The sequence below is a fragment of the Pseudorasbora parva genome, chromosome 22, assembly GCF_024679245.1.
Source record: "Pseudorasbora parva isolate DD20220531a chromosome 22, ASM2467924v1, whole genome shotgun sequence".
In the NCBI taxonomy this organism is placed as follows: Eukaryota; Metazoa; Chordata; class Actinopteri; order Cypriniformes; family Gobionidae; genus Pseudorasbora; species Pseudorasbora parva.
In genome coordinates this window covers 36977493-37004780 of record NC_090193.1, presented here as the reverse complement: position 1 = coordinate 37004780, position 27288 = coordinate 36977493, and the positions used below count along the sequence as shown (strand labels likewise).

The 27288-nt window shown below is 37.9% G+C and overlaps 2 protein-coding genes across 4 annotated transcripts; one reads left to right on the top strand and one right to left on the bottom strand.

The window, feature by feature from the left end:
- The first annotated feature begins 846 nt into the window (after positions 1–846).
- On the top strand, positions 847–3681 carry si:ch211-222l21.1 (prothymosin alpha). 2 transcript variants are annotated; one of them, XM_067431691.1, is made up of 5 exons: positions 847–1039; positions 2120–2212; positions 2492–2561; positions 2649–2728; positions 2805–3681. In XM_067431691.1, the coding sequence occupies exons 1-5, from the start codon at positions 989–991 to the stop codon at positions 2874–2876; spliced, it is 366 nt and encodes a 121-aa protein (XP_067287792.1). In that variant the 5' UTR covers positions 847–988; the 3' UTR covers positions 2877–3681. The 2 variants fall into 2 exon arrangements, with proteins under 2 accessions (XP_067287792.1, XP_067287791.1); XM_067431690.1 differs by having other exon boundaries at positions 849–1039; positions 2646–2728.
- Positions 3682–6166: 2485 nt separating this feature from the next.
- Positions 6167–24725, bottom strand: slc45a1 (solute carrier family 45 member 1). Of its 2 annotated transcripts, XM_067431560.1 has the most exons (10): positions 24488–24725; positions 23491–23924; positions 21837–21929; positions 21460–21684; positions 18498–19378; positions 16769–16922; positions 14396–14572; positions 14097–14302; positions 9461–9686; positions 6167–6798 (listed from the first exon to the last, which is right to left on the bottom strand). In XM_067431560.1, exons 2-10 carry the CDS (start codon positions 23912–23914, stop codon positions 6770–6772), a joined length of 2415 nt encoding a protein of 804 aa, XP_067287661.1. In that variant the 5' UTR covers positions 23915–23924; positions 24488–24725; the 3' UTR covers positions 6167–6769. The 2 variants fall into 2 exon arrangements, with proteins under 2 accessions (XP_067287661.1, XP_067287660.1); XM_067431559.1 differs by lacking the exon at positions 6167–6798 and having other exon boundaries at positions 8647–9686.
- Positions 24726–27288: the final 2563 nt, after the last annotated feature.

Below are 27288 nucleotides of genomic sequence, written 5' to 3'. Positions count from 1 at the left end.
TCCTCGTGCAACAGGTACTTAAGCCAGATGTCTGTGTGTCTTATCTTTTAACATCAGTTGGTTATCAATGCCGAGATGTTTTATGGTGTGGAATAGTCATGTTAGCATCTTAGTGTGACTTCTCATTATGAATGAAACAGCTGCCTGGTGCGTCTCCATCTGGGACACAATGGCCTCTGAATACGACATGCTAATGAAACTGTGGCTGTAAACAAAGCCCCCAAAGAAGCTTGAATTCATCTGGAGGCAGGTTCCAACCACACAAAACCACTATCAAGAAGAGATGACGTCAAAAGGTCAAGGAAAATAGATTTGCAAAGAGAATAGGAAATAATGACAACCAACACAAAATATAGCATAATACTACACCAGTTCTTTCTCAAAAACAAAATATAGCATAATACTACACCAGTTCTTTCTCAAAAACAAAATATAGCATAATACTACACCAGTTCTTTCTCAAAAACAAAATATAGTTACCTTATAAATGTATCAGGCCTATATTATTGATAAACTTTTTCAGTTTTTTATTTGGTACTGCAAGAACAGTTTGGACTCTGTTCAAATTTACATAGAAAAGGAGGAACCAAAACAACGAATGGTGCCAAAAATTTCGATTGGCGTCACCATGGCTTGAATTGATCACTCAAAACAGTATTTTTAAAAGACCGGCTAAAGGGTAAAATTAAATATTCCACCAATAAGACAAGACGGGAGCATTACGAGACGAACGAGCGAAGGGGCGGGACTTTACGAAACAATTGACAGTGGCTTCTCCAATCAAATCGAAGAAAGGATGTACGTTGCTACGCTTCTGTCCAATCAGCTGTCAGTGAGGTTGCCGCTGAGCTCGACGCGCCTTTCAGTTCTCAGGTTCAGGCAGTTTTGATTCACTCTTCCTCCTCACGTCCGACCGTCTCCTACCTCATCCCACCACTTCTAAAGCTTTTTTCGGACATTTTTCTTTAAAACACCTCTATAAACCACCATGGCTGATACCGCAGTTGACACGACCACCACCCCCGAGGTCACCGCAAAGGTAAGTTCGCTTCAAAATGATGTATTTGAGGAAAATGGGTTGGTGTGGAAAACAAAACGGAGAAAATACTTAAATCTGGAGGCTTTTTGTCTGAGGTTAAATGTTATTCTAAAGTATAAAAGGGTTTAGTTAGTATTCTTCGAACATAAGCATCATAGTTTCCGTTAATTCGTGTGACGCGCGGAGTCGTTTTTAAATTAACGGTTGAAAGAAGAACCATAACGGACATTTCATTGAAGAATAAGCCGTTGGAAAATAAGGCAGAGGACAGAATTCGACACATATTCCCATATGTAATCATATCCAATTAACGTTAAGTATGGGGTGTCGGTGGGGGGGAGTGAATTGGTGAACCATCTGCCAGATTTTTTTTCCTTTCTTTGAAATGTGTGTGTGTGTGTGTGTGTTTGTACAAAGTCAAGGCTCTTGATCTCTGCCGCTCGAATAGGCGGGAATATCGCCGCCGCGTGCTGTAAATCGTTCGCGCCTCCCGCCCCCAGTCTCTCGAGCACGTTGTCTAGGCGCGCGCTCTGCCTCCTTTTGTTTCCAGCTCGGCGCGTGTGCGCGCATGCGCGTGCACGATCCCTACCGGTGAATAAAAGGGGCAATGGGTAAGCCGCCGCCGCGAAATAACCTCATGTGACCTCGACATGTGTGTCCGAACAATAGATGCAATTCACGAAGGCGTGAATTTAAAGTGATCGTCTGTATAATAGATCTATTGTGGTGCCGTTTTCAGAGGAAAAACCCGTAACATAAAAAATATATATTTTCCCACGTTCAGTAGTTCCCTTAGTTAATTTATATATATGACGCCATAGTTTCTAAAAGTGTTTTTCAACCTGAGGTGGTTTTCATGACCCTGGTGTCGGTTTGCCATTTAATGTTTTTTAACAGGCAGCTGGTGTGTGTGTGTGTGTGTGGCTCATCTGTGTGTGTGTGTGTGTGTGTGTGTGGGTGGGGAAGTAACTCACAGAAACAAACTTTCCCCTTTACTACCATGAAATAAGCACAAGCTGCATTGTTTATATAGTCTAAGTTGGGGTTATTTATTAACGATAAACTTCTGCTTTATTTCAGGACCTGAAAGAAAAGAAAGAGGTGGTTGAAGAGGCGGCGGAGGCTGTGAAGGAAAACGGCAGCGAAGACGCACCTGCCAATGGAAATGGAACAGTAAGCGTTGAGTATTTCCCAGCAGGCCTTGTGGCTTTTGTCCCCGCTCGCCGTGCAGGTGTTGGAGGGCCCCCTCCCCCTCCTCCATCACACTGCTCTTTGTTTAGGGTTTGAGAACTGATGCATCTCATGACAAGACAGCTTTAAGGCTGTGCACATAGTTTCTCTGACCTTCCCACAAACTTATCGTAATGATACTTAATCGCTGACTTTTCATAAATCCCCTGTGGTGACAACAGACTCAGTATCGGTTTCACTCATGGTGTTTTCTCTTTTTAGACTACCAATGGTGCCAAACATGAAAAAGAGGAAACCAATGAGGAAGAAGAGGGTGGGGATGATGAGGAGGGTGAGTTTGACTGTGTCTCATAAACCTTTTTTTTCCCACCGTTACTAGTGCAAGAACTGATTAATGACACTTGCTTGTCAACAGCAGGAGAGGCAGAGGAGGAGGAGGAGAACGGTGCTGGAGAAGAGGCAGATGGACATCCCGTGAAACGTCCGGCTGAAGAGGAGGTGAGTTCGGGTTTTAGTCTCCACATGGACACGAATCCTAATGTTTCCAGCACGACTAATCATGTCTGCTTTTTAGGAGGCGGTGGAAACAAAGAAACAGAAGACGGAGGAGAATGGCGACTCCACAGAGGCTGAAGTCAAAGCTTGAAGTCCTTCGGTAGCTCTGTCTGTATGGTCAGTTGGACCTAGTAGAGTTTGTGCTTTTCTGTATATTTCACAGACATTCCTTTTGCCGCTACAAGATCTTTTTTTTTTTATTGCACTGAGGCCCATAACATCATCATGACCCTGTCCCCTTTTGTAAGACCTTATTTATTGGTGTAGGACCAACATTAGGACCTGTATTAAACGAACCGTTTATTTTAGCACTCGTTTAACAAGCACACATTCTACTCTGTTATTTGACCAGCGGATGCACGCGCAAGCAACTGAAAGCCTGAGGTTCTGTCATTTTCATGGATGACATCTTTCTGATCCACTAAAGACCAAAGATGAGTTTTAAGCAGGGGCTAATAGACAATGTTTAACCTGGTTGTGCTGCTAGAAGTTAATCCCTCGCTTTGGCAGATCAGTTAACATAACAGATGGCTCATATGAATGAGAGGGTTTCCTTAGTCATCGCATCGCCCGCCCCCTTTTCTGAACGGCCTCTAACATGTTAATTAACCCCTTTTTAAAATCTTGAAGGTCTTTTGTTCCATATGCATTTAAAAGGATTATATCTTTCTATCCTTATGTACAGTTTTGGGGTTTTTTTGTTTTATCATTGTGTTTTATATGGGAAGTGCAGAATGAAAACAATCTATAACAGAACTGTATGCTGGTACTGGTGTTCTTTCAGTCCTTCAAGCGAAACCTTTTTTTATTGTGTTTTGGTTGCTTTTTGACCACTGCTTTGTATAGTTTGGTTCAGGATTATAAATAAAAAAAACAACAGTCTTGTCTTTTTAAAACGAGTGCCTCTTGGGTCTTTTTTTAACGTTGCGTTGGGGGGTTGCAAAACATTTCGCGAGCCGTTTAAAACAAGATTGAACATGCGGCAAGAATTTGACTTGTAACTGGTGCTGAAATGGACTCTTGCTACATTTAGTAGCTTCTCTACTAGTTCATAGGACTATCTTTGGTTAATAGGGCCAGTTTAAACGCCATTTGTGATCCTACTGCGCCCCCTGCTGGTTAAAAGGATAGTTCACACACACACACACAAAAAAAGATTCTGTCATCTATTAATGTCATCTATACTATTCTGTCTACTATTCATCTATACTAAGATTCTGTCATCTATACTAACATCTATTATTTTTGCAAACCAGTATGAGTTTTTTCTTCTGTTGACAGTAGCCATTGACTTCTATAGTAGGGAAGAAAAAAAAAGGAAGTCAATGGCTACCATCAACTGGTTACCAATATTGTTTAACAGAGAGACACTCAGGGTGAATTCAGGAAGTCGTCTCAATGGCAAAAAGTGTCCCCCTGAATTCACCCACAGCATGAGGGAGGGTAAATAATGACATTTTTATTTTTAGGTGAACTATCCCTTTCTCATTCTCTCGCTATCTGTAACTAATCATTCCCTTGTGGGTCAAAATGACTAAACCCCTAAATAAAAAACTTTTTTTTTCGGTCTAGAAAGATATTAAGTTAGTTTCTCTCTTCCGTTTGCATTCAGATTCACATGTAGACATTATAAAATCATTATTTTAGTAAAGTTTTAGCGTTTTTAGTTTTAATTTTGAGCATTTTGTAGGTTTACTATGTGTATTGAAGCATTCCAATAATTTTGACTCTTTTTTTTTTTTTGTCATAATTTTGACTTGTCAATTTAGATTTTTTTATCATGGTTTAGTATGACAATTTAGAATTATTTGATCATTTTAATGTAATGATTTCGATTGTCATTATTTTGACTTTTTAAGTATGTCAATTTCGACTTCTCTTTTTTTGTCATTATTTTAACTGTCAATTTCAAATTTGTTTCTCATAATTATGACAATTCTTCTGGTTTCACAGACAGGGCTTCGATTAAGCGAGGATTAGGCCTTAGTTCATTTAGGGCATTTAAGTCGTTTTTATAAACATTCCTTAGATAAAAAAAAATAAGAAAAACCTTACTGCTTGCATCATGAGACAAAATGGCACTGACATATTTTAAGATTTGTCTGTGCAAGTTGCGTTCTTGTTAAAACAACTCAGACATGCAGTTTTTGGGACTAGCTTAAGCCCTGTCTGTGAAACATAATTTTGATTTTTCCATCTCATTTCATTGTCACAATTTAAATTTAGTATGTCATTTTTTCGACTTGGTATGTCATAATTTAGATTTTTCACCTCATAGTTATGACCTAGTGTGTCATAATTTCGTGGGTGTGACCAGAAAGCTTATATTATTTAATTTTTAATATTTTTTATTACTTTTAATGCATTTTTTTTTGGATATTTTTTTAAAATTTTATTTATCTTTAAATTACTAGATATTATCAAACACATTTAAGCACATGCTTTCAAATTAAATAAAAATCTCTGGTCTCTGCTGACCTCTTGTGGGGAAAAAAATATGGCACAGCACTTGATGGCCTTATAGCTCCTGTATATATATATATATATATATATATATATATATATATATATATATATATATATATATATATATATATATAGTGCTAAAGAGCTGTTCTGCTGGGTCCTAAAGTCAGTTATTGCTTCAGTATGCATTCAGATCATAGACTGTAAACAAATACACATGTACACAAAGTATAAAATAATTATTTTGGTAGTTTTAGATTTATTCGTTTTAATTTTGTAGGTTTTACTGTGTACTGAAGCATTTCATAATATAAGTCGTAATTTCGACCCATATTTGTTACTTTTTGTCATAATTTTTATCTGATAATTATGATTTAGTATGTCATAAATTTTATTAAACATAAATTTTTTAGACCAGAATTATTTGATAATTTTGATTATTTTAATGTAATAATTTTAATAAAACTTATTACATCATAATTATGATTTACCAGAGCATAACTTTAAATCCATATGATATAAACAGCACCAGATGATCATGTTTTTCAGAATGATTTGAAAATGGCATAATTTACTGTAATACAATTACCGCATTTATTTACATCTAGACATCAGAAATGTCTTCTACGGGTTATTTTTACATTGAAACATTTTTTTCATGTAAATATTAAACAGAAAGTTTAATATTTAAGATTTGTATTTAATATTTAAGATAGCTATATATGTGCATGTTTATGAAAAAAAATGTCTGAAATAAAAACATTCAACGTGGTTAAAGACCCTAATGTAATTTTTGGCAAAGATTTAGCTTTTTTATTTTGTAGGTTTTGCGGCATCCTTCATTCCCAAGGGGGTCACATTGACCCGTGAGGGAAGGATTTATTACTTTTTTTATTTCTCCATGAACTCCTAGAATCCAGTCCATTTTATGTGTGTGTATTCGTGGTTCAAGTGTGACAGAAGTCCTAAGGTCTTGGACCACTCCAATGAACACTCAATTTTTAATTGAGTTAGAAAATGAGTCTCGGGTCAAAATGACCCGAGGGAAGGATGAGGGTCTTAAAGTCTTAAACATGGGTTCACTAGAAACTACACCAGTCAATCAGAACGACAAAACTTTCGTCCTGTGACAGCCGTTTAATTCTCAGAGCATTTACCGGTACAATGCCACGTATTTACATCATTCTCCTCAGTGGAAGATACCATATCTGTACATACTTGTGAAGATTAGGCAAAGAATGTGATGAGTTTAGTCTCATTCAGTTCTTTATTCGTCGCTTCTTGATTTGCTTGTTACTTGGTGAACATGAGTGTTTTTTTTTTTAAGTAGGCTATGAAGTGTCGCATGTATTGCAAAGCAAAACAGACAAAACAAGAAAAGATGCTTCGCAATACAGGCGCACGATTTCCGAGCGCTCTGGTGGAGAGTCCATATTTGTTGTCCAGATTTGTTGTCGTCACCAAACAATACATTTGGCTTGTTCTTCCGCACAGGGCCCGTTTCCGTATTGCGGTCACTCACGCCCCAGCCTCAACGTCCGCTCTGCCTGATAATGACAAGAACGACGGTCATTACAACGATCACGCCAGACCACAGGAAAGCAGGCTTGAGAGCGTGCGTTCCATGACATGGCTCAGTAGGGAACCATAAATACGTCATTTATGTTTTTCTTATGAATATGTCATTGGAGCGTCCACCAGTGTCAAGCTACGAGCCATGTTACAGTATGGCAAACATGCGAAATTCATAAAACGTGTGTAAGGAATGAGTGTACTAGGCATCTAGTATTCGTGTAAATCTTTTTAAAATCGTATATGCAAACCGAAGAACCAATAGACACACACACATTCTCTGTTTTACTGTGGTGCAGTTTGAAACAGAGGCCTACAGTAAGGCATCAATGCGGCTTTACATGCAAACAAACCGACAGGTGACATCTTCAAACAGTTCAGTTGACAGGATACATTTGCTTTGGACATGTGAGAGGGGTTTACTTTTATTAATTAGCTGACCAAAAACAATATAAAGAGAGCTATAAACAAAGTTTTGGCTTCCTCTTCTACGAGGAATTGACGGTAAAAAAAACATTTGACATACAGTCTGTAGAAGCCAGAAGTAGTCAGGCATCACATGTTCACAAACACGCTTTCTCTCTCTCTTACACACACACACACACTACACAAGCTCGCCGTCATGCAGTCACTGTTGCAGCATGCTTACGTTAAGAGATCTGAGTGAGATGCATAGTGTTTTACCCTCTCTCACATCTCCAGCGCTGCGTTCGTGTGGCGTAACGCGAGGAAGGTGAATCTGAAGCAAGCGCTAAGAGTCTGAGCGGTTTGTTTGTGTGGACGGGGTCCAAAATTAACCCGGCACCATTTCTGCACAATTTATATACAACAGTGGGTCCAAAAGTCTGGGTTAGTTTTGCACTCTTTATTAATGTAAAACAACTAGCTAAATTTGAGAGATTTATTTGACTTGGAAGTATTTGGTTTGTCTGTTTGCATGACAACAGCACAAGATTATTTTATGGAAGCTCATTTCTGCCACTTGAGAAAAAAAAAAAAAAAATCATGCTTTGGTAAATCATAACAATGAGGAAAAGTCGAAATTATGATTTAAAATATAAAAATTTGACTTTTTAAGTTTAAGTTTTAAGTAATTTTTGACAATTAGTTGGCTTTTTTTTCTCATAATTATGACTTTTAAGTACTTTTTGTTAGAATTTTGACTTTTCATCTCATAATTTTGACTGTCATAATTTAAACTATTAATATGTTACATTTGACATACATTTAAATCATAATTTCGACTCTTGATTTGTCATAATTTTGGCAGTAAATTTCGACTTTATCTCATAATTATGACTTATTTAATAATTTCAAAATTGAATGTCATAATTTCAACTATTAGTACGTTACATTTTCAACCTTTCGTCATTATTTTGATTGTCATAATCTCGAATTAGTATGTCAGATTTTAAATTTATTGTCATAATTTCAACTGTTTGTCAATTTCGAATTTAAGTCATAATTCCGACTGTCAAAAATGTTAAACTTTTTGTCATAATTTTGACAATTTATTTTACTTTTTATCACATAATTATGACAAGTCATAATTTCGACTGTCATTTTTAAAAACTTTTTTAAATAGTTTTGTCTTTTTAACTGTCAATTTCAGTTTATCTCATAATTACGACTTAGTATGTCATAATTTCCTATTTATTTTTATCATTTTGATTAAGTATGTCATAATTTCTGACTTTATGTCCTAATTTCGATTTAGTATTTTCAAATTTGTCATTATTTAGATTTTTTTAAGTCCTAATTTAAATTTAGTATGTCAAATAAAAAATAAAAATGTCATAATTTCGACGTTTTATTTCATAATTTTTGTCATCCCATAATTATAAGTGTCATAATTTTGACTACTAATGTCATAATTATGATTTACCAGAGCATGACTTTTTTCTTCTTATGTGGCAGAAATGGTCTTTCGATATGATATAAACAGCACCAGATGATCATGTTTTACAGAATGATTTGAAAATTGCATAATTTACTTTAATACAATAACCTCATTTATTTAGACCTAGAAATCAGAAATATTCACAAAACATTTTTTTTTTACATTGAAACAGATTTTTTTCCATGTAGATATTAAACAAAGTTATTCTGTACATATGTTTGTGTGCCCTAAAAACTAAAACTGTTTATTAAAAAAGTCAGCGTGGTCTCAGACTTGAGGACCCTAATGTATGTATATTTTTTGTACGTTTGAAAAAAATCACTTTACCCCTTACATAATTGTGTCATATAGGAAAACGGTTACAAAAACATCATGGTTGTGTTCCTCAGCATTTATTTAGGTGAAATGTGTCAGTAGTTTTGTCTATTGTGTACTGAAGTAATAATAAAATAACACATTCGGCTTCCTATAAACAAAAGTTTTCCTAAAGTGGTTTGAAGATGCACAACAGTCATTGATTTTAGACTGTTGTAATTTCTTAGCTTTGATTCTTTGGATATCAAAGAGCGATCTCTCGTTATGATTTACCTAATGTTGTAAATTAAAGAAAGCCACCAAACAGCTGTCTGGCAACGGATGCTGATGGTGCTGATGGAGTGTTAATTTTGGACCCGGTGTGAGAGAACAGATCTAAATGTGCACCAGAAGTGGCTGGGTCTCACTCTGGGCAGGCTCACCCTCGGGTGGTGGCAGATGGTACACCACACACAGTGAGGAGTACAGGCACCCCACAAATGACATCAGACTCGCAAAATACATCACGCCCTGTGCCCCGCCCACCAGTGATGTCAGCGGGCCCATCGCCACGGAAACCAGGATTTGTGCCAGGAAGTACTGGCAGCTGAGCAGGGAGATGTCCACTCCCATCCCTCGCCTCGTCCCATCCTCTGACGAGCCGCAGAACTGCAACAACATTCATCAAACAGATGAAAACATGCAGTAATGCAGCTTTGAGAAGTTCATCATCAGCATGCTGTCGATTACCATCGGCTCCCTCGAATGCATGTTCTTTATTGTACTTACAATGCAGTCTATGGGGCAAAATACTACACAGGGTTATATATACTGTTGTTAAAGCACATACAGTAATCCTTCCATGAACTGTAAAGTTGTATACAACCATATCTATTAGTGCAAATGTTATAGGTAACGCTTTAGTATGGGGAACACATTTTCACTATTAACTACGACTTTTGCCTCAATAAACTCCTAATTTACTGCTTATTAATAGTCAGTGAGGTCGTTTTAGTAGCATTTAACTTTAGGGATTGGGTATGATTAAAGGGGGTTGCACACCGGACGCGGAGCTCGGCGGCGCGCCGCGCAGCATCTCAGGTATCGCACACCAGACGCGCACATTTTAAAAGGCTACGTTTATTATACATTTCCCCAAAATATGTTTAGACTTTATTCACGCTGTTGAACTCAGAATGTAAAACAAATGTGTCTTGTAGCAAAGGTTGAAATCAGTATACCTTAACGATAATATATTTTTATAGGGCTGTAACGATACACCAAACCCACGATTCGGTTCGTATCACGATTTTTGACCCAGGGTACGATACAAACCTCGATATGGGGGGGACAAAACAGTTTTATTCTGTACAGTATTCTGTAGCCTATTTTGCCGGCAATACCATATATCTGTGTGGTCAATAGGCTACTGCCGACGTTTTCTTTGCTGTACCAATAGGCAATATATATTTAACATGAAGTATAGGGCCTCCTGTACATCAATACCAGCAGAAGCGCCGCGTCAGACACGCTTCTGGTGTGCAAAGAAAGAGAAAACGCCACGCACCCGCCCCGCGGATGACACGCAACAGAAGCGCCACGCTCACACCACGTTGCCAGCCGGTTGGGGAAGCTTCTTGAAACACTTACGGCAAATTGTGTGGGTCTTGTCAACTACACGATTGCCATCCTTGTTCTCCACCGGGTAGCTGAAATGTTGCCATACTGCTGACTTAAAAGTTGGACCTGGACAGGAAGGATAATTCTGGGAGTTGGAAGGGGTGTGTCGCGATTCTGCCTCCTCACATCGCAATACAGGTTCGTGGACCTGCGTATTGCGATTTCGATTTCATATCGCATATCGTTACAGCCCTATATTTTTAATATAAAGCCTTGAAATGGCGCTCTGTGGCACGGCAGGATTTAGAACAACTTCCTGAGTCGTCGCGGACAGGCGCCGAATGCCGCCACCGGTGTGCGTACACTCATTGAAAACAATGTGTTGGAATTTTAAAGACATGGCGCGCCGCCGAGCGCCGCGTCCGGTGTGCGACCCCCTTAAGGGATGTAGAATAAGGTCATGCAGAATAAGGCATTAATATGTGCTTTATAAGTACTAATAAACAGCCAATATTCTTGTAATATGCAAGCTAATAAGCAACTAGTTAATAGTTAATAACTGAACCTTAAAATAGAGTGTTACCATGTTAGATTGCTATTTTCTCTATTATATCCCTATCTAGAATCCACCTTTAGTTATCAGGAATTTAAATATTCTATAAAATTTTGCACTAAGTAAGCAATTTTGTCACAAATAATGTTTCATTCATGCTATACTTTTGAAATAGTGTGTATTTTGACATCGATACTGATATAATGCTTTCTTCCATGTGTGGTTTGTCTTGTAAAAATTGGAAAAAAGTTAATTATATCCCTATTTTCACTATTATATCCCTATTTTTTCCACTATTATATCCCTATCTGGTATCCTAAAAGTTACAGACAGATTATTGATTATTTTATGGAAGTCCATTTCCGCCACTTAAAAAAAAAGGTCATGCTTTGGTGAATTATAACAATGAGATGAAAAGTCCAAATTATGACATACTAAATGATAAAAAGTTGAAATTGACATACTTGCTAGAAATTATGACATAAAAAGTCAAAATTGTGGCATGTAATAATTTCGATTTTCAAAATGTTACATTTTTTGTCATAGTTTCGACGATCACAATTTGAACTTTTTAAGTCAATTTTGAGTAAATATGTGAGTTTCAACTTTTTATCATGCCATCATTTCGACTCAATTTCGACTTTTAATCTCCTAATTGACTTTTAAAGACATCATTTTGATTTGGTATGTAATTTTTGACTTTTTTTGTATATAATTTTCACTATTATTTCCCTATTTGGTATCCTTGTACATATTGTCTAAAAGTTATAGACAGATTATTGATGACTATATGGCAGTCCATTTCTTTGGTGAATCATAATTATGAGATGAAAAGTCACAATTGTGGCATGTAATAATGCCATAATTGTCATCATTTTGACTTTTTATCACATTTTAAATGTTTATTTTGTCATTATATAAGTGTCATTTTCGACTTTTTATCATAATGTCAGGATTTTGTCTGTCGATTTTGATAATTATGACTTTTTAAGCCAAAATTTCGACTTGGTATGTCATTTTTTACTATTATCTCCTATTTGTTATCCTTGTGCGTATTGTCTTAAAGTTAAAGTTCACTATAGTTATGAAAGGAATGTAAAGATTCTATACTTTCTCAATGCTATACTTTTATATTTTACTGATAAGGCACTAATGTTTCTTATATCTGCAGTTTGAGCAGTAACGTATCATTGTATAAAATTTTCCTTTTATATGTTGCCAAAATATTATTGCAAATAGTTAGGTTATATCCCTATTTTCCATATTATATCCCTATTTGGTGTCCCTGTGCGTATTATCTAAAAGTTATTGTTCACTGTAATCGTGAAAGAAATGTAAAGATTCTGTATAATTTTGCACAGACAGCAATTTTGTCACTAGCCTCATGAACATGCTTAATGTTAATGCTATAGTTTCAAAATAATGTGTATTTCAAAATTAAACTGATAGTGCTCCTTAGACTTCAATAGCAAATGCTTAAACACAATTTTGCCCAGTTTCACAAACAAGGCTTAAATGAACACTTCACCGTTTTTAGAAATAGGGCTTATTCAACTTCTTTCCTATATTTAGATATGTGGACAAATGCATTTTTGTCTCAGTGCATGCATTGTTTTAGTTTAGCAGGGTCGCTTAGCATAATGAATGGAATCCTATGTTGCCAGCTAGCATGTATTCACAACGAGCGAATACATGCTAGCGCTAGCTTAGCTTAGCATAATGAATGGAATCCTATGTTGCCAGCTAGCATGTATTCACAACGAGTCCAAATAGCGATGCAGATTTAAACTAGGCGATTTCCTAGGCAGATATTGACTATTATGGGGAAGCACATGCGAAGCAGAGATATCACGGCTCTCATCCTCACGTCCTCCGGCTGTTGAGCGATCGCAATGTGTTGTGATATCTCTGCGCCCAAGTTGCAGTGCTTCGCCTGTGCTTCCCCTTAATATAGTCCCATGTCAATATCTGCCTAGGAAATCGCCTAGTCTTAATCTGCATCGCTATTTGTACTCGTTGTGAATACGCAGCCCACAAGAAGTAATTAGGTGGGGGTTTTATTTTTGGATCACTTTTACTTGGGACATGCTAGCTGGCAACATAGGATTCCATTCATTATGCTAAGCTAAGCTAGCGGCGACCCTGACAAACTAAAACAATGCATTCACTGAGACAAAAATGCATTTGTCCACATATCTAAATGTAGGAAAGAAATTGAATAAGCCCAGAGTTCCTTTAAAGCTACACTGTGTAACTTTTTTAGTTTATTCTTAGCTAAAAACACTTTATATATGTGCTCGCTCATTAATGTATATTTACTTATTTTAAGTTATAAAGTATTCTCGTAAGTTTATAATATGCCATTGAAAATACATACGGGTGAGGGGTTCGGATGCCGGTCGCCATGTTGCCCCTCCATCTTGAAAGTACATTAGCCAAAGAGGGACATACCCGTAAATTCAAGCTTCGCCTTTCACGTTTTAACACTCGATGGCACTGTGTCGAATGTGAAGAGGGGGATTGCCATGTTAATCTTGGAATAAATAGGCCACCGTAGGAGTTAAAACTAAATCAGAATTGAGAGGAACAGAAACTATTATTCACTGGATGGTCATATACCTTTACACCGCTAGATGGGGGAAAATATCACACTGTGTAGCTTTAAGCCCAGACTAAAATGCATGTTTGAGCAGTTTTTACTGAAAGCATGGACAGATCTTGAAATATGTCAGTGCGAAAGTTTTTTTACAAGATGCACAAAAGAAAGGCACCTGTATAAAAGCTACTCAAATGCCCTAACTGAACTAAGGCCAAATCCAGGTTTAATCTAAACCCTGTCTGTGAAACCAGGCCTTTGTGTTTTTAACTATAGTCTGTTTCTGTTCTGCAGATGATCTTCCTCTCACCTGCGGGCTCTGGTAATATTCACAGAGCAGAGAGTACGGCAGCGTACAGAGGGAGGAGAAGAGGACTCCGTAGGTGACGCAGAGAGACAGCAGCACATACAGGTTGGTGGAGAGAGTGGCCAGCCCTGTGCCCAACCCAAAGGCCAGATAGGCAAAAAAATACAGAGAACGCAACGAGAAGCGCTCCTCCAGCTTCTCAAGAATGGCTGCCGGAGTAAGAGACAAGAGAAAGAAACGCTAACACACAATAGTCTTTGTGCACGCTCATGTTGTACAGCATGACTTACACTTTCACCAACCTGAATAAAAAGCAGCACTGAATGCATAGATGCACATCCCCCAGCAGCCCATGGTGACGCCGGAGTTGTAGCGCTTGTACTCCTCCGAATCGTGGTGAGCCTTCGGGTCTCCTCCAAACACAACCTCGCCCATGAAGTCAGTGTAGAAGAGCAGCATGCCCTCAAACGACAGCCAACCTGAGGATCACGGTTTAATCAACACCGGTCATGGAAGATCTAATAGTCGGACATAAACACTTAAAAACACTCAAAAAAATTACATTTAGAGAGAATTTTAGAGTAGCAAAAAAACCTCATGCTTATCATTCACAAAGTTGTAAACACCCGGGGGCCTTTTATTGGTAAAAAAAAAAGAAAGAAAAGTTTTTTACCAATAAATGAATTGCAGTCCCTGATCCATTTAATGCATCAGGGGCCGTATTCACAAAACATTTGAACAGCAAAAGCTTTCTCTTAAAACCTTTTCCCAAAGCTGCGGAGAGCAACTTTTACTAAGGAACAGAGAGACGTCTTAAAGGGGTGGTTGGATGTGATTTGACTTTTTTAAACTTTAGTTAGTGTGTAATGTCGCTGCTTGAGCATAAACAGTATCTGCAAAGTTACAGCGCTGAAAGCTCAATGCAAACGGAGATTTTGTCTTTTAAAGTTACGGCAGTTTATCGCCTACAAAAACGGCCGGTTTGGACTACAACCAGCTTCTTCCTGGGTTGGTGACATCATAAACCCTCGCTAGTCTCTGCAGATGGGACTTCTGCCCGTAATGGGAAGGGGCGTGGCGTTTCCAGACAACCTGTGCTTGGCACTTCAGCCAATAAAAATACAGGAAACTGCATTTGGCCATCTAACCAATCGAAGACCATTGCGTTTTTCGGAGGGATGGGCTTCATAGAAGCAGGAAGCAGATGAGCCGTTCAAAGGGCAGTGGAGACAGCGGTGTGGAATAAAGGGAGAATAGAAGAAAAATACGGCTAAAAAAAAAAAAAGACATGTTATACTGCGCCCCATAAACACAACCAAGCCTAGAAAAAAAACACAGAACCACCCCTTTAAACTAACAACAAGGGAAGGGTTAAATTCTGAGCTCCAAGCACTCGATCCCTTGGACAGCAAGCCTATTTTACTCTTTTACTCTATCCAATCATTTCTAAGTGTGAACTTGTAACAACTGCCACAGGTAATCCGACACTATTTCCTTTTTTTGTTTATTTTATTTATTATTTGGGGACACTAAAATTATGATCCAAGTTATTCAACTAAATACACAAATAAAATTAACTTATTAGGTCTTATTTAATTCTATAATACTGATCTGCCAACATTGTCGCTATATGATAAATTAAAATAAGCTGATAACATCACTGTTTTCTCCAGAACGACTGTACAGCCAAATCTAATTTTGTTGCAATATTGTCCTGTTTAGCACTGTGAAGCTGCTTTGAAACAATCGGCATTGGAAAGGCGCTTGATAAATAAAGTTGATAGATTGAATGATTGATTGATTGATTATTAATTAAATAAATAGTATTATTAATTATTATTATTAATATTTTTTAATATTTTGTTTTATATTTCATCTTTTTATTATGATAGGACAGTGAGTAGACAGGAAGCGATGTGGAAGAGAGAAAGGGGAGAAAGGTCAGCAGCAGCCATCAGGATTGTTAATGATTTGGTCTTAGTAACTACTCCGAGCGTTTCACAGATTTAGGAGCTAAAGTGCTTTGTGAAATACTCTTAGAGCAAAAATTTAGGAGTCCTAAAATTATGACTGACATGCCCATTATTTTAAAGAGTTTCCCCTTAAGATATTTTGGGAATACGGCCCCTGATCTCACCATATTTAAATACATTCCAGTGTTATTTTAGTATAATTTATCCACTATAATAATATTGATTAATATTTTGATTAATATTGATTAATATTTGTATCATTATAAACATATTTATATAGTTATAATTTATTTTAAATTTATTGAATTAATTAATTTATTTATTTATTTATTATTACTCCATTTTGTTAGTTTTTTGTTTAAATATTTCTATTTGACTTTAATACATTTTTACTTCAGTTTGAGAACTTTCACTTAAACTTGTTTTTTTCAGTTAGTTGTCAAGGAAATATTGCTAATTTGTTAGTTTTAGTTTAGTTTTTCCTCTAATATTTAAATTTTATTTTATTTTATTTCAGCTTTATTTCAATAAACTTTGATTGAACAATAACTAAACAAAATGCCAAATTCAGCAGATTTTCCTTGCTATTTTTTTATATTTGCTAATACTTCCATATTTTATTCATTTGCAGTTAAGAAATTTAATAAAACAAGAGCCTCAGACATTTTGTAAATGGCTAATGAAATTCAAAACCTTTATTACCCAGGAAATGGTTGGTGCACAGGCTTCGTAAACATGGAGGCATCCTGCAGATGGCGGTACAGAGCAGCAGGATTGACATCTGAGAGTCTGCTCCTTCATGGCTGCCACTGAGGTCACTGTCATAGCGCATACCATTCAGCAATATATTTGCCACCTTGGGAAAAGATAATGACGCTAAAGTTCAGTGCCAAGTTGTATACATACCAGGGCCATAACCACCATAAACACTGAGGGGGACAAGTCAGAAAGTTATAAATGGCCAAACTGTCCCCCCAATGTTTGAAATTCTTGCACTGCCCTGCTGCACTTTATTACACAGTGCTATATGATGTTGTTAGGATGACAAAAAAGGTTTAAAAGTCCATTTTTTTCTGGTCTGCCAGATGACCAAATCCAATCAAATTAGGTGGAGTTTAACGGTCACAAAAGCAGAGCGTCAGTTTAACATTGAAAGAAAGTGAGGTTATCAGTTTTGACTTTTATTCATAATGTCATAATTTCGACTGTCAAATTCAACATTTTATCTCATAATTATGATTTTTTTTAAGCCATACTTGGTATGATTTGGTAAGTCATTTCCACTATTATATCCCAATTTGGTATCATTGTGTGTATTATACAAGTGAACTGCTTTGCGACAGAAGCATTAAACGACTGACAGTAACATCCAGTGATGTAAACTACTGGACTTTTTTTCTCAAATACGGCCACTTTTTATTGAAAATATGCAAATATTCAAGTCATTCCTGAGTGTGAAGAGACCAAAAAAACTTTCATGTTTTTGATATTTTAAGCATTAAAAAAAAAGTAAATATGTGGATATTTTAATGCAAATTAATACAAATATTATTTGCAAATAGTTCAAAATGATTATTTCCCAACTAGAATTAGACCAATAATTTCCTTCACTGTTCTGTTTTTATAGGCTTTATAAAAAAATTGGTCCCCCCAATGTTCAAGACACGGTAATGGCCTTGATACATACAATGTACATGGTTAACCTACAGCAGGGGTCCCCAAACTCGGTCCTAGAGAGCCGCTGTCCTGCAGAGTTCAGCTCCAACCCCAATCAAACACACCTGAAACAGCTAATCAATGCCTTTATAGGACCTAGTAAGACATTGGCTGCGTCCGAAAACCTCGGCCGCTGACCCATTTGCCTCACTGCCTTATCAGGCAATGGCTTGTAAGGCAGTGTTTGTGCACGAAGGCACCTCACAAAACTCATTTCGGACAGACTTCTAAGCCAGTGTAACAGTTTAATGATCTACAGCTAAATATAGAGAGCTTTGGTGAGAACTAAACACATATTTAATTAGTCATTTCTCGCTAGAAATGACATCAGAAGTGGAAAATAGTTACACACAAACTGACCAACAAACGCTACTATCGGATGTTATTTTTTTCCCCCACCTCAACTCTCACAGGATGAAAAGCACAGGATTGTGGGATATCAAAGGCAGCGAAGGACACATGTATGCTGCCTTCAAAAATCGATCAGATGAAGGTATCTCAGGAGACAGGAAGTGAAGCTAACTTTTGATTCGGATGCTGCTTGATGCCTTTCTGCCTTCAAATGTGTACTCCGAAGGCAGCATTTTACAGGTTTCGGACGCAGCCGTTGATTAGCTGGTTCAGGTGTGTTTGATTGGGGTTGTAGCTAAACTCTGCAGGACAGTGGCCCTCCAGGACCGAGTCTGGGGACCCCTGACCTACAGTGTGCACTGACCTGTTGACTGAAAGTGACTGTGCGTCTACGACCATTGTCCAAGCCACCGCTTGGAGTGATTAGAGGATCCTCCATTAAGGCCAGACTCTGGGGGCGCTTCAGTATCCCTGAGGTACTGCCTCGATGTGACCCCGCCGCGGCCTCATTAGGCTGGTCGGCGGGTACAATGGCTTGCTTTTGCTCATTAGCTTGCAACGCTTCAGTCGCCAGCAGCTCTCCGTTAGGCTGCGAGAGTTTATTTTGCTGTGCAACTTCATTGGCACCAGGCGTTTCACTTTGCCCTTGAGGAGGGGGCGTGTCTCCTGGTGGTGGAGGCGGAGCCACAGCCTCCGGTTCTAATGGCTGAGGAGTCTGCTGTCCGGTGTAGCATTCAATCAATACTCTGTCTATGTAAGAGGTGCCTAAGGAGGAAGCAAACTCATTAATGCCCGTGAGCGAGTTATCTCGACTGATGAAGCTGCCGTATTTGGGCGTCAAAGGACTGAGAGGGGAGATGGGGCTGGTGAGGCCCGCGTAGAGACGTGCGTTGGCGCTGCTCGAGCGGCCCAGTGGATCCTGGTAGCGGCAATTGGAGAACTGGCTGTTGTATAAGGCTTCCTCATCGTCCTCATCGTCCTGGTCCGCAGCAGCTCCAGGAGGCGGCGGTGGGGAGGGCGGCAGAGGGAGATTGGGGCTCTTGAGGTTTTGGCCGCTTCTGGTTTGAGGCTGGGATTGGGGAAGAGTTCGCTCAGGAATACTGGTGAGGGTCATGGCCGTGGTGGCGGCGAGAGTGATGCTGGTGAACAGGTATATGACCCGGAGCTGGCCACCCATTGACCTTCCGAACTCAGTTTTGTCCCAGTTTATGCCACCCACAATGTAACCAAACCCACCTCCAAGGCCTGAGTTAAACAAAAGATGCAATAGTTAAATGAAAGAATAGAAATTAAATGAAAGGTGCAATTGTAATTTGACTTCAGAATTATTATTGTTAAATTGTTGAGTTCATTGAAATTAAAATTTTTAGTTAATACAATGAACATTTTTGAGAATTGACATCACCCTTTATTCAAATAGTATTAAAAGATTTTGTAAGCATATTGTGTAATTGTGTTTTATTTATAATAATGCAGTGAAACATGGCAAAAAAAATTGTTTTTTTTAAATGTATCTGGTTCAGATAAAATAATATTTTTAGTTTCTATTTATTAAAGGTGCACTATGTAGTATTTTTGCAGTAAAATATCCAAAAACCACTAGGCCAGTGTTATATATTTTGTTCAGTTGAGTTCTTACAATATCCCAAATGTGTCCAACTATTTGTAAATTGTGAGAAAATTGCTATTTTAACTAAGGACCGGAACGTTTCAGCATAGCGTTTGAGCGAGTCGCCTGTCAATCGCGTCATATCTGCGCTACCCTCGGTTTTATTCTGCAGAAGCGATTTACTCTTAGCAGTGTGAACATGTCACAGCAGCACCGAGCGAACACACAGAGTAACGTCATAACATCATTTTAAACACACTTAAATGTATCTAATATGATAAACATAGCTGCTTTACCTTATAATCATGACCGGAAGAGCTGAAATACTGCAGGCGCCCGGCGACTGTGTCCCATCATAACAAACGTGTGTTTGTGTATCAATCGCTCCAGCGGCCATGCTCAGGTCAACAACACTCGGTCCTGCTCTGCTTTACACTACAGTAACGTTAATAACCGCATCCATGAACGTGATTTCTGCCCGAGTCCTATTTTCCACCGGCTGTGAGGTGAAGACCACATGTCCCAAGATACTGCGCTCACACTTGGTCGTCATCAAACTACGCATTTGTTTTGAATAGGCGCCCTCCAGTGGACGGAAAGTTGCATAGTGCACCTTTAACCCAATTTCCTTTTTTGTATTAACTCAAATTTTTTATTTCAATGAACTCAACATTTTAAGGCAACCAGGTTACTTACTCTTTAAGTTAAACCAAACAATATATTTTTTACAGTGTAAATAAAATAAAAATTAAATAAAACATATATGTTTAATATTAGAAGAAACACTTTAACTTAAAAAAAACTTAAACACAAATTAGAAATGTTCCCTTCACAACTGAAATAAGTCCTAAAATTACTACAACAAGCTTAAATAAAAATACATTTAAGCTAAATGGAAATATTAAAATACAATGATAAAAGCACATAACAAAATTACAACTTAAACTCAATTTTTTAAAATATAAAAATTAAAACTAATCCACAATATTAATAAATACTATAATAGTATATACTGTAAATAATACTAAAATAACAGATTTTTCAATTAATGAATTTAAATATGGTCAATTAAAATGTGTTAAATGGGTCTAGGAGCAAAATACTTTTATAAGTAACTGAAAAAATTGTAAAATTAGCCAAAATAATTTGAAGTTTTCCTTCACAACTAACTGAAATAAATAAGTTAATAAAGGAATTTAAGTTCTAAAAACTAAAATTGACATAAAAAATAAATTACAGCTAAATAGAAGTATTTAGAAAAACTAATAAAAGCACATAAAATGTCTAAAAATTAAAAATAAAAGCTAAAAATACGATTTTAATATAAACATAATATTACAAAAACACATTTTCAATAAAGTTATTTAAATATGGGACAGTGTGGACTTGGGAGTATAATAGTTTTATAGGTGAAAACGTAAATAATTAATAATAATAAAAACTTTGTTAAAAATGGCAAAGATCACATAATATTGTTTCTTCAGTAGAACACAAATGAAGATTTTTAACTCCAACCGTTGCTCGTATTATGCATGTCAATGAGGCATGATTAGAATTAGACCCCATTGACATGCATTATACGAGCAACGGTTGGAGTTAAAAATCTTCATGAAGAAACAAACACACCTACATCTTGGATGCCCTGGAGGTCAGCAGATAAACATCACATTTTCATTTTTGGGTGAACTATCCCTTTAATCTTAAATTTGACTCTGACCTGCCAGAAGAGCATGTATATTCAGGCCTCGGTCTTGGTCCTCTGGGCTACACACATCCATCATGTACGCGTGGCTGGGGTTGTCAGCTGAGTCCGCGCTGAAGTCCATCAGAACCACGCCGCACACCGTCAGCACGATGCCCCACTTGTGATCGAGGGTTGTGTCTGCCAGAGCTGAGCCAATGTCCCGTCCATTCAGCACCAGAGTTAGACCCAGAAGAGCCCCTACAAACACAAACACAGTACAACATCACGGCCAGTTTCTCAAAATAAGAATACTAAAACTGAAGTTTCAATGTCACATTAAACAGCAAAGAGTAAGCAGAAAAATTAAGCTATTAGTGAAGTTTGCAGTAACTGAATTCAGTACTGCTTACCTATCGCCAGAGCAAAAATAAAAGGTCTCCTGCGGCCAAAGCGAGACGTGCATCGGTCACTCCACGCCCCAAGAATTGGTTGCAATAGGAATCCTGACAATCATAAAAGAAGAGATCAAAATGTAATTGCAGGCACTCTCACTGGTGAACCGTGACGGTTAGACTTCTTTTCAGTTAAAAAAAATGCTGGGTTAAAAACAACCCAAGTTGGGTTGAAAATGGACAAGCCCAGCGGTCAGGTTAAATGTTTGCCCAACGTGCTGTGCAGGGCAGTTTTATTTAACCCAACATTTGTTTAAAAATTACTATATGGCCGGCTTAAAATGAACCAAACCCTAAAATGGGTTGGAAATTAAAAATCTGACACATAATTATAGAGGCAACAATAATAATCAAAAAAATGAATAAGCACCTTTTGATTATAAGGTGCTAAGCAAAAGATAGTAAGCAACTTAATAAATGTTTATTGTTTTATTATTCATTAACTATAACTAATGTTCATTTATTAAACATATTAATTCATTTTAATTTCCGACATACTCTGGGTTTAAGCAAGCAATAGAGTACTTTTTATATAATAGTTTAGTTAAAATAAACCTACCTACCCACCAGGGCGGGCAAACATTTAACCCAACCGCTTGATTTAAACAATCAAATTGCTGGGTTTGTCCATTTTCAACCCTACTTGGGTTGTTTTTAACCCAACATTTTTTTCGAGTGTGAATTTATGCAATTAGCAGATGCCTTTTCATCCAAAGCAAATTACATTACATTTAAAGTGACTCATTTATGCATTTATGGGAATCGAACCCATGACCCTGTTGATGTTGAACCATGATCTACTGTTTGATCAACACAAACATTTATCATTTGCCTCATTTTTCAAGCTTTACAGTCGAAAGTCCTAATTCACTTTACATACAGGATAGGGTTGGGGTTAGCAGGACATCTCCCTACACTCTAAAAATGCCCAATGTTGGGTCAAATATGGACTAACCCAGCAACTGGGTTGTTTTAACCCTGTAGTTGGGTTAAATATTTGCTTAAGACAACCCAATCGCTGGGTTAAATCAACCCAATTGCTGGGTTAGTCCATATTTGACCCAACATTGAGTTGTTTTTTACCCAGAATTTTTTAGAGTGTACTTATGATCTAAGTTGTTCAACTAAATATACAAATAAAAGAAATTAATTAGGTCTTATTTAATTCTATAAACTATAAAACTGATCTGCCAACATTGTCGCTATATGACAAATTAAAACGAGCTGATAACAATCACCTTGTTTCTGCAGAACGACTATACACACTCTAAAAAATACTGGGTTAAAAACAACCCAAGTTGGGTTGAAAATGCACCGACCCAACAATTGGGTTGTTTTAACCCAGTGGTTGGGTTAAATGTTGCTTAGGACAACCCAATTGCTGGGTAAGAACAACTCAACCATTGGGTTAAAACAACCCAAATGTTGGGTCGGTGCATTTTCAACCCAACTTGGGTTGTTTTTAACCCAGCCTTTTTTAGAGTGCAGCCAAATCTAATTTTGTATCAATATTGTGAAGCTGCTTTGAAACAATCGTCATTGTAAAAGCGCTATATAAATAAAGTTTATTGATTGATTGATTGATTGATTGATTGATTGATAGGCTACTTGCCTAAAATGGGACTGATGAACCACACCAGACTGTAGAACTGGTCGGGCAGCCCCATCTGAAGTAACACAGGAGTAACGTACGCCGTTTCCATCGCGTAGCTGAACTCGATGCCAAACAGAATGCAGCCATTGAAGAGAAGCTCTGGGAAAGTGCGTCTCGGTGGAAGTTCGCTCAGGTCGAGCTGCTCCAGGGGACAGGGAGTGTTCGGCGGCGGCGGCGGGGACGGTCGGATCAGTTTCCGTCGCTTCGGGTGCCTCTGGAAGTTGTTGGCTCTGTGACTGAGGTGTCGTGTGGTGGACGCTGGGAAACTGGACGTCTTGGACAGAGTGGGTCTCCAAGCGGCATCCTGGGCAGTCCCGAACTTCCCCCCGACAGGACTGGACAACAGGGGGTCGCTCGAGGTGCCCATTCCAGGAGATGACATTCTGCTCACACTGCAAGGGGGAAAAAACTGTTGATGCTAATTTCATAAGACATGGAAAAGCAATCTGTCCCATTGTCAGCTGCACAGAGCGCTCTTAGGTCAGGGTGACATTGAGGTAGGACAAGATAAACAATGCAATTGCATAAAGCCATGGCGCAAAGCACCACAACGGGGTTTGTGCTTAAAATTAGCAGAAAAGTATCGTGATGAAGCACCATTGCTTCAAGGAGGTCAGTGATGACACTTCCCTCGTGCACACGACGCACTGCAACCAATGCGCAGCTCTAGAGTCAAGATGCGCAGTGCACATGTGGTCTCATAGCTGAGGAAGCATAATGCATAAACGTGCCTCGTTCCGGCACACTTCCGAGAAATGCGTAAATAAAACGCGCACATGATCTTTGCTTCGTATATTTTTTTAATAGGCTAATGGATGACAGGATGCTTAAACAGCTGGACCAAACCAGCGGTGTGATAATCACGCCAATCATTTACTTTCAAGGTAGAGATTAGGCTAAACAATCGACTCCACACGCTTGCTCTTTGTGAGAGGCGTGTGGATGGAAATATTACCTTTATCCGGGATGCTCTTCATGCATTACTGGGTTGTAAACAGCTGACGGAATGGCACATCATGTTGACGCTGCTGTTTAACGTTTCGTCCTTTTTCGTCCTTTCTGGCGCAGTCATTTCTCAGCCTTTATCGTGCTCCTCCGGTCTTCCCCTGTTCTCTCATCTCTCCTCGGTTGTCCCTCGTGACGTCACGGCCTCGCCCCTCCCGCCCCGATCTGCAGCATCAGCATCAATTGAAAACTGACACTTGTCTAAAAGACTTCAAAAGACCTTCAAGATGTCAACATTGACATCATAATCACAGTTGGGTGAACTTCTATAGCCGTGAATAAGAGACTATTTATCTGTATGTCTATCTATCTATCTATCTATCTATCTATCTATCTATCTATCTATCTATCTATCTATCTATCTATCTATCTATCTATCTATCTATCTATCTATCTATCTATCTATCTATCTATCTATCTATCTATCTGTCTGTCTGTCTGTCTGTCTGTCTGTCTGTCTGTCAGGGTGAGGGTGTTAAAGTCATTAGATTTCCAACACTAGTGTTCCCACTTGCTCAAATAGCAAAATAACTGTTTTCACAACTTTCTAAAAGAGGGGAAAAGTATCAGCAGCGTTAAAGGTGCGATATGTATGATTGACAGCTAGTGGTCGAAATAGGTACTGCAGTCCAAATTCAAAATAAAGCCCTCTGTGTTACGCAATATCATTTCAATGAGGGAAAAAATATGTTTTCCTGCTTAATAAAGGACACTATATATATATGTATAAAGGCCGTATTTATTTATTTATTTATTTATTTATTTATTTAGGTTTGTTGCCTCAAGGCATCATTGTACATTGTAAAAAAAAAAAAATCAGGTTTTCAATTGAATATTTTCTAGTGACTGATCACATCTAAATTTTTTAGTTGTCCAAACTGAATTTCTGTGAATTAGATTGCATCAATTAACAGAAATTAAATTTGGCCAACTGAAAAGTTTAGATGTGATCAGTCACTAGAACATTATCAATTGGAGAGGCTGAATTGTTTTTTTACAGTGTACCACAACAGACAAATTGAAACATTTACATGAAGAAAAAAGCAATCGAACTCTGGTTCAGTCCAGGCAATCGAACCAAGTGTGAAAGCACCCATAAACACCTGTGATTGGCCATTGCGTTCAACAAATCAACAAACATGTCTGTGAGTGGCTACATTTCTCACCAAAGTGGAAAAAATTGATTTTGGAAATTGAATCGTTTGACGAGTGCAAATACAAATACGCACTGGATTTTTTGCCAACTCCTTCTTGCTAATAATATACTATCATTACAAAGAAAACTTATCCTAGACCAGTAGTTATGGGCAGCTTTTCCCTCTAAAAGCAATCAGCAGCAGAAGCAGCAGCGCCAGTGGTTTGAATGAGAAAGTTACACACGATTGTCAAGTCCTTATCTCTCGATCCGGAGTGGGGCAACAGGGATGTCCATGGGGTCCATGGTCGAGCTACTCAGCACTCAGTGGGCGAAACCGGACTCACTCTGGTATACGTGAGTTGCCAACTTGAGATCATGCAACAGCAGCAAGTGCAATTGACAATAAAATAGGTAATTTATCCACGTTTTAATAGGTTTTTCTAGATGGATGCAGAAGCTTTTTAGGTTGGGTAGAATCTGCGATCTCCGACCCAGTTTGCTGGCTTCCATGGCTGCTGTGTTTACTTGTAACTTGTAACCTGTGGTGGTGAAATTTGGGTAAACTGGCAGCATGCCTTATATCACAGACCAAAACAAAAACAGACTTTCTGACACAGAATGCACATTTCAGAGTGAAATAACTGGCTGTAGCATTGTTTTTCAGAGAAATAAGTAGGTGATTTTAGTATGTTTCCTAAATATCTGCAAGTATTTTTATGCTTTTGTAAACTGAAAAACGTGCTTTCTGCATAAAGGGATAGTTCCCTAAATTATCCATATTTTTTTTCCAAATTTTGGGCTGCAATTCACTGCCGTTATAAAGCTTGGAAGAGCCATGACAAAACTCTGATTGTATTCGTCAGAAAGAAGAATGTAATTTACACCTAGGATTGTTTGTGTACTGCGCTCGATTAACTGAGACTTCTTACAGCTCTTACAGGTTGTTGGCCTTGTTTGTTTCGTTGCTTCTTTTGCTCTTCCCTTTTTGTAAGTCGCTTTGGATAAAAGCGTCTGCTAAATGATTAGATGTAAATGTAATGGCTTGGGAGTGAGTAAATCATGGGTTAATTTTCATTTTTGTGCCTTTCTTAAGTTAATTATTTATACACCGACATAGAGTACAACATGTATTTTTCTCTTGGTCTGTATTAATTACTGAATGTAAATCATTACAACATTCAAACTGAGGGAGACGGACTGAAATTACTGACCTTTGATGTACTTAACCACACCCTTATCACCCTGATCCCACCTTATAGAATATGTTAACCTTGATCTTGGGCTCAAAACACACACACACACACACACACACACACACACACACACACACACACACACACACACACACACACACACACACACATATTAAGCGTGGTCTTAAAACCCACCTTTTTAGCAGAGCTTTTATTTGACTTGTAACTTATATATATATATATATATATATATACTATAGGCTAGAGTGATTTATAACATCCATTTACAAATAAATGAATACATTTTTTTTTCGGGAAGTTGATTAAATAACTATCATATAATAGTTGCTATTGTCATATTTATGTAATATGGCCCGCCCCTCGACCGCATGGTTTGAATTCCCGAAGCTGTGATTGGCC

Excerpts from the sequence above, each read along its gene's own strand:
- si:ch211-222l21.1 (XM_067431690.1), top strand. The coding sequence starts at position 989 with ATGGCTGATACCGCAGTTGACACGACCACCACCCCCGAGGTCACCGCA. Across the intron at positions 1,040-2,119 it reads CCCCCGAGGTCACCGCAAAG|GACCTGAAAGAAAAGAAAGA; the intron begins GTAAGTTCGCTT and ends GCTTTATTTCAG. Across the intron at positions 2,562-2,645 it reads GGGTGGGGATGATGAGGAGG|CAGGAGAGGCAGAGGAGGAG; the intron begins GTGAGTTTGACT and ends GCTTGTCAACAG.
- slc45a1 (XM_067431559.1), bottom strand. The coding sequence starts at position 23,914 with ATGTCATCTCCTGGAATGGGCACCTCGAGCGACCCCCTGTTGTCCAGT. Across the intron at positions 21,930-23,490 it reads GTTCATCAGTCCCATTTTAG|GATTCCTATTGCAACCAATT; the intron begins GCAAGTAGCCTA and ends TATGATTGTCAG. Across the intron at positions 9,687-14,096 it reads AATATTACCAGAGCCCGCAG|TTCTGCGGCTCGTCAGAGGA; the intron begins GTGAGAGGAAGA and ends ATGTTGTTGCAG.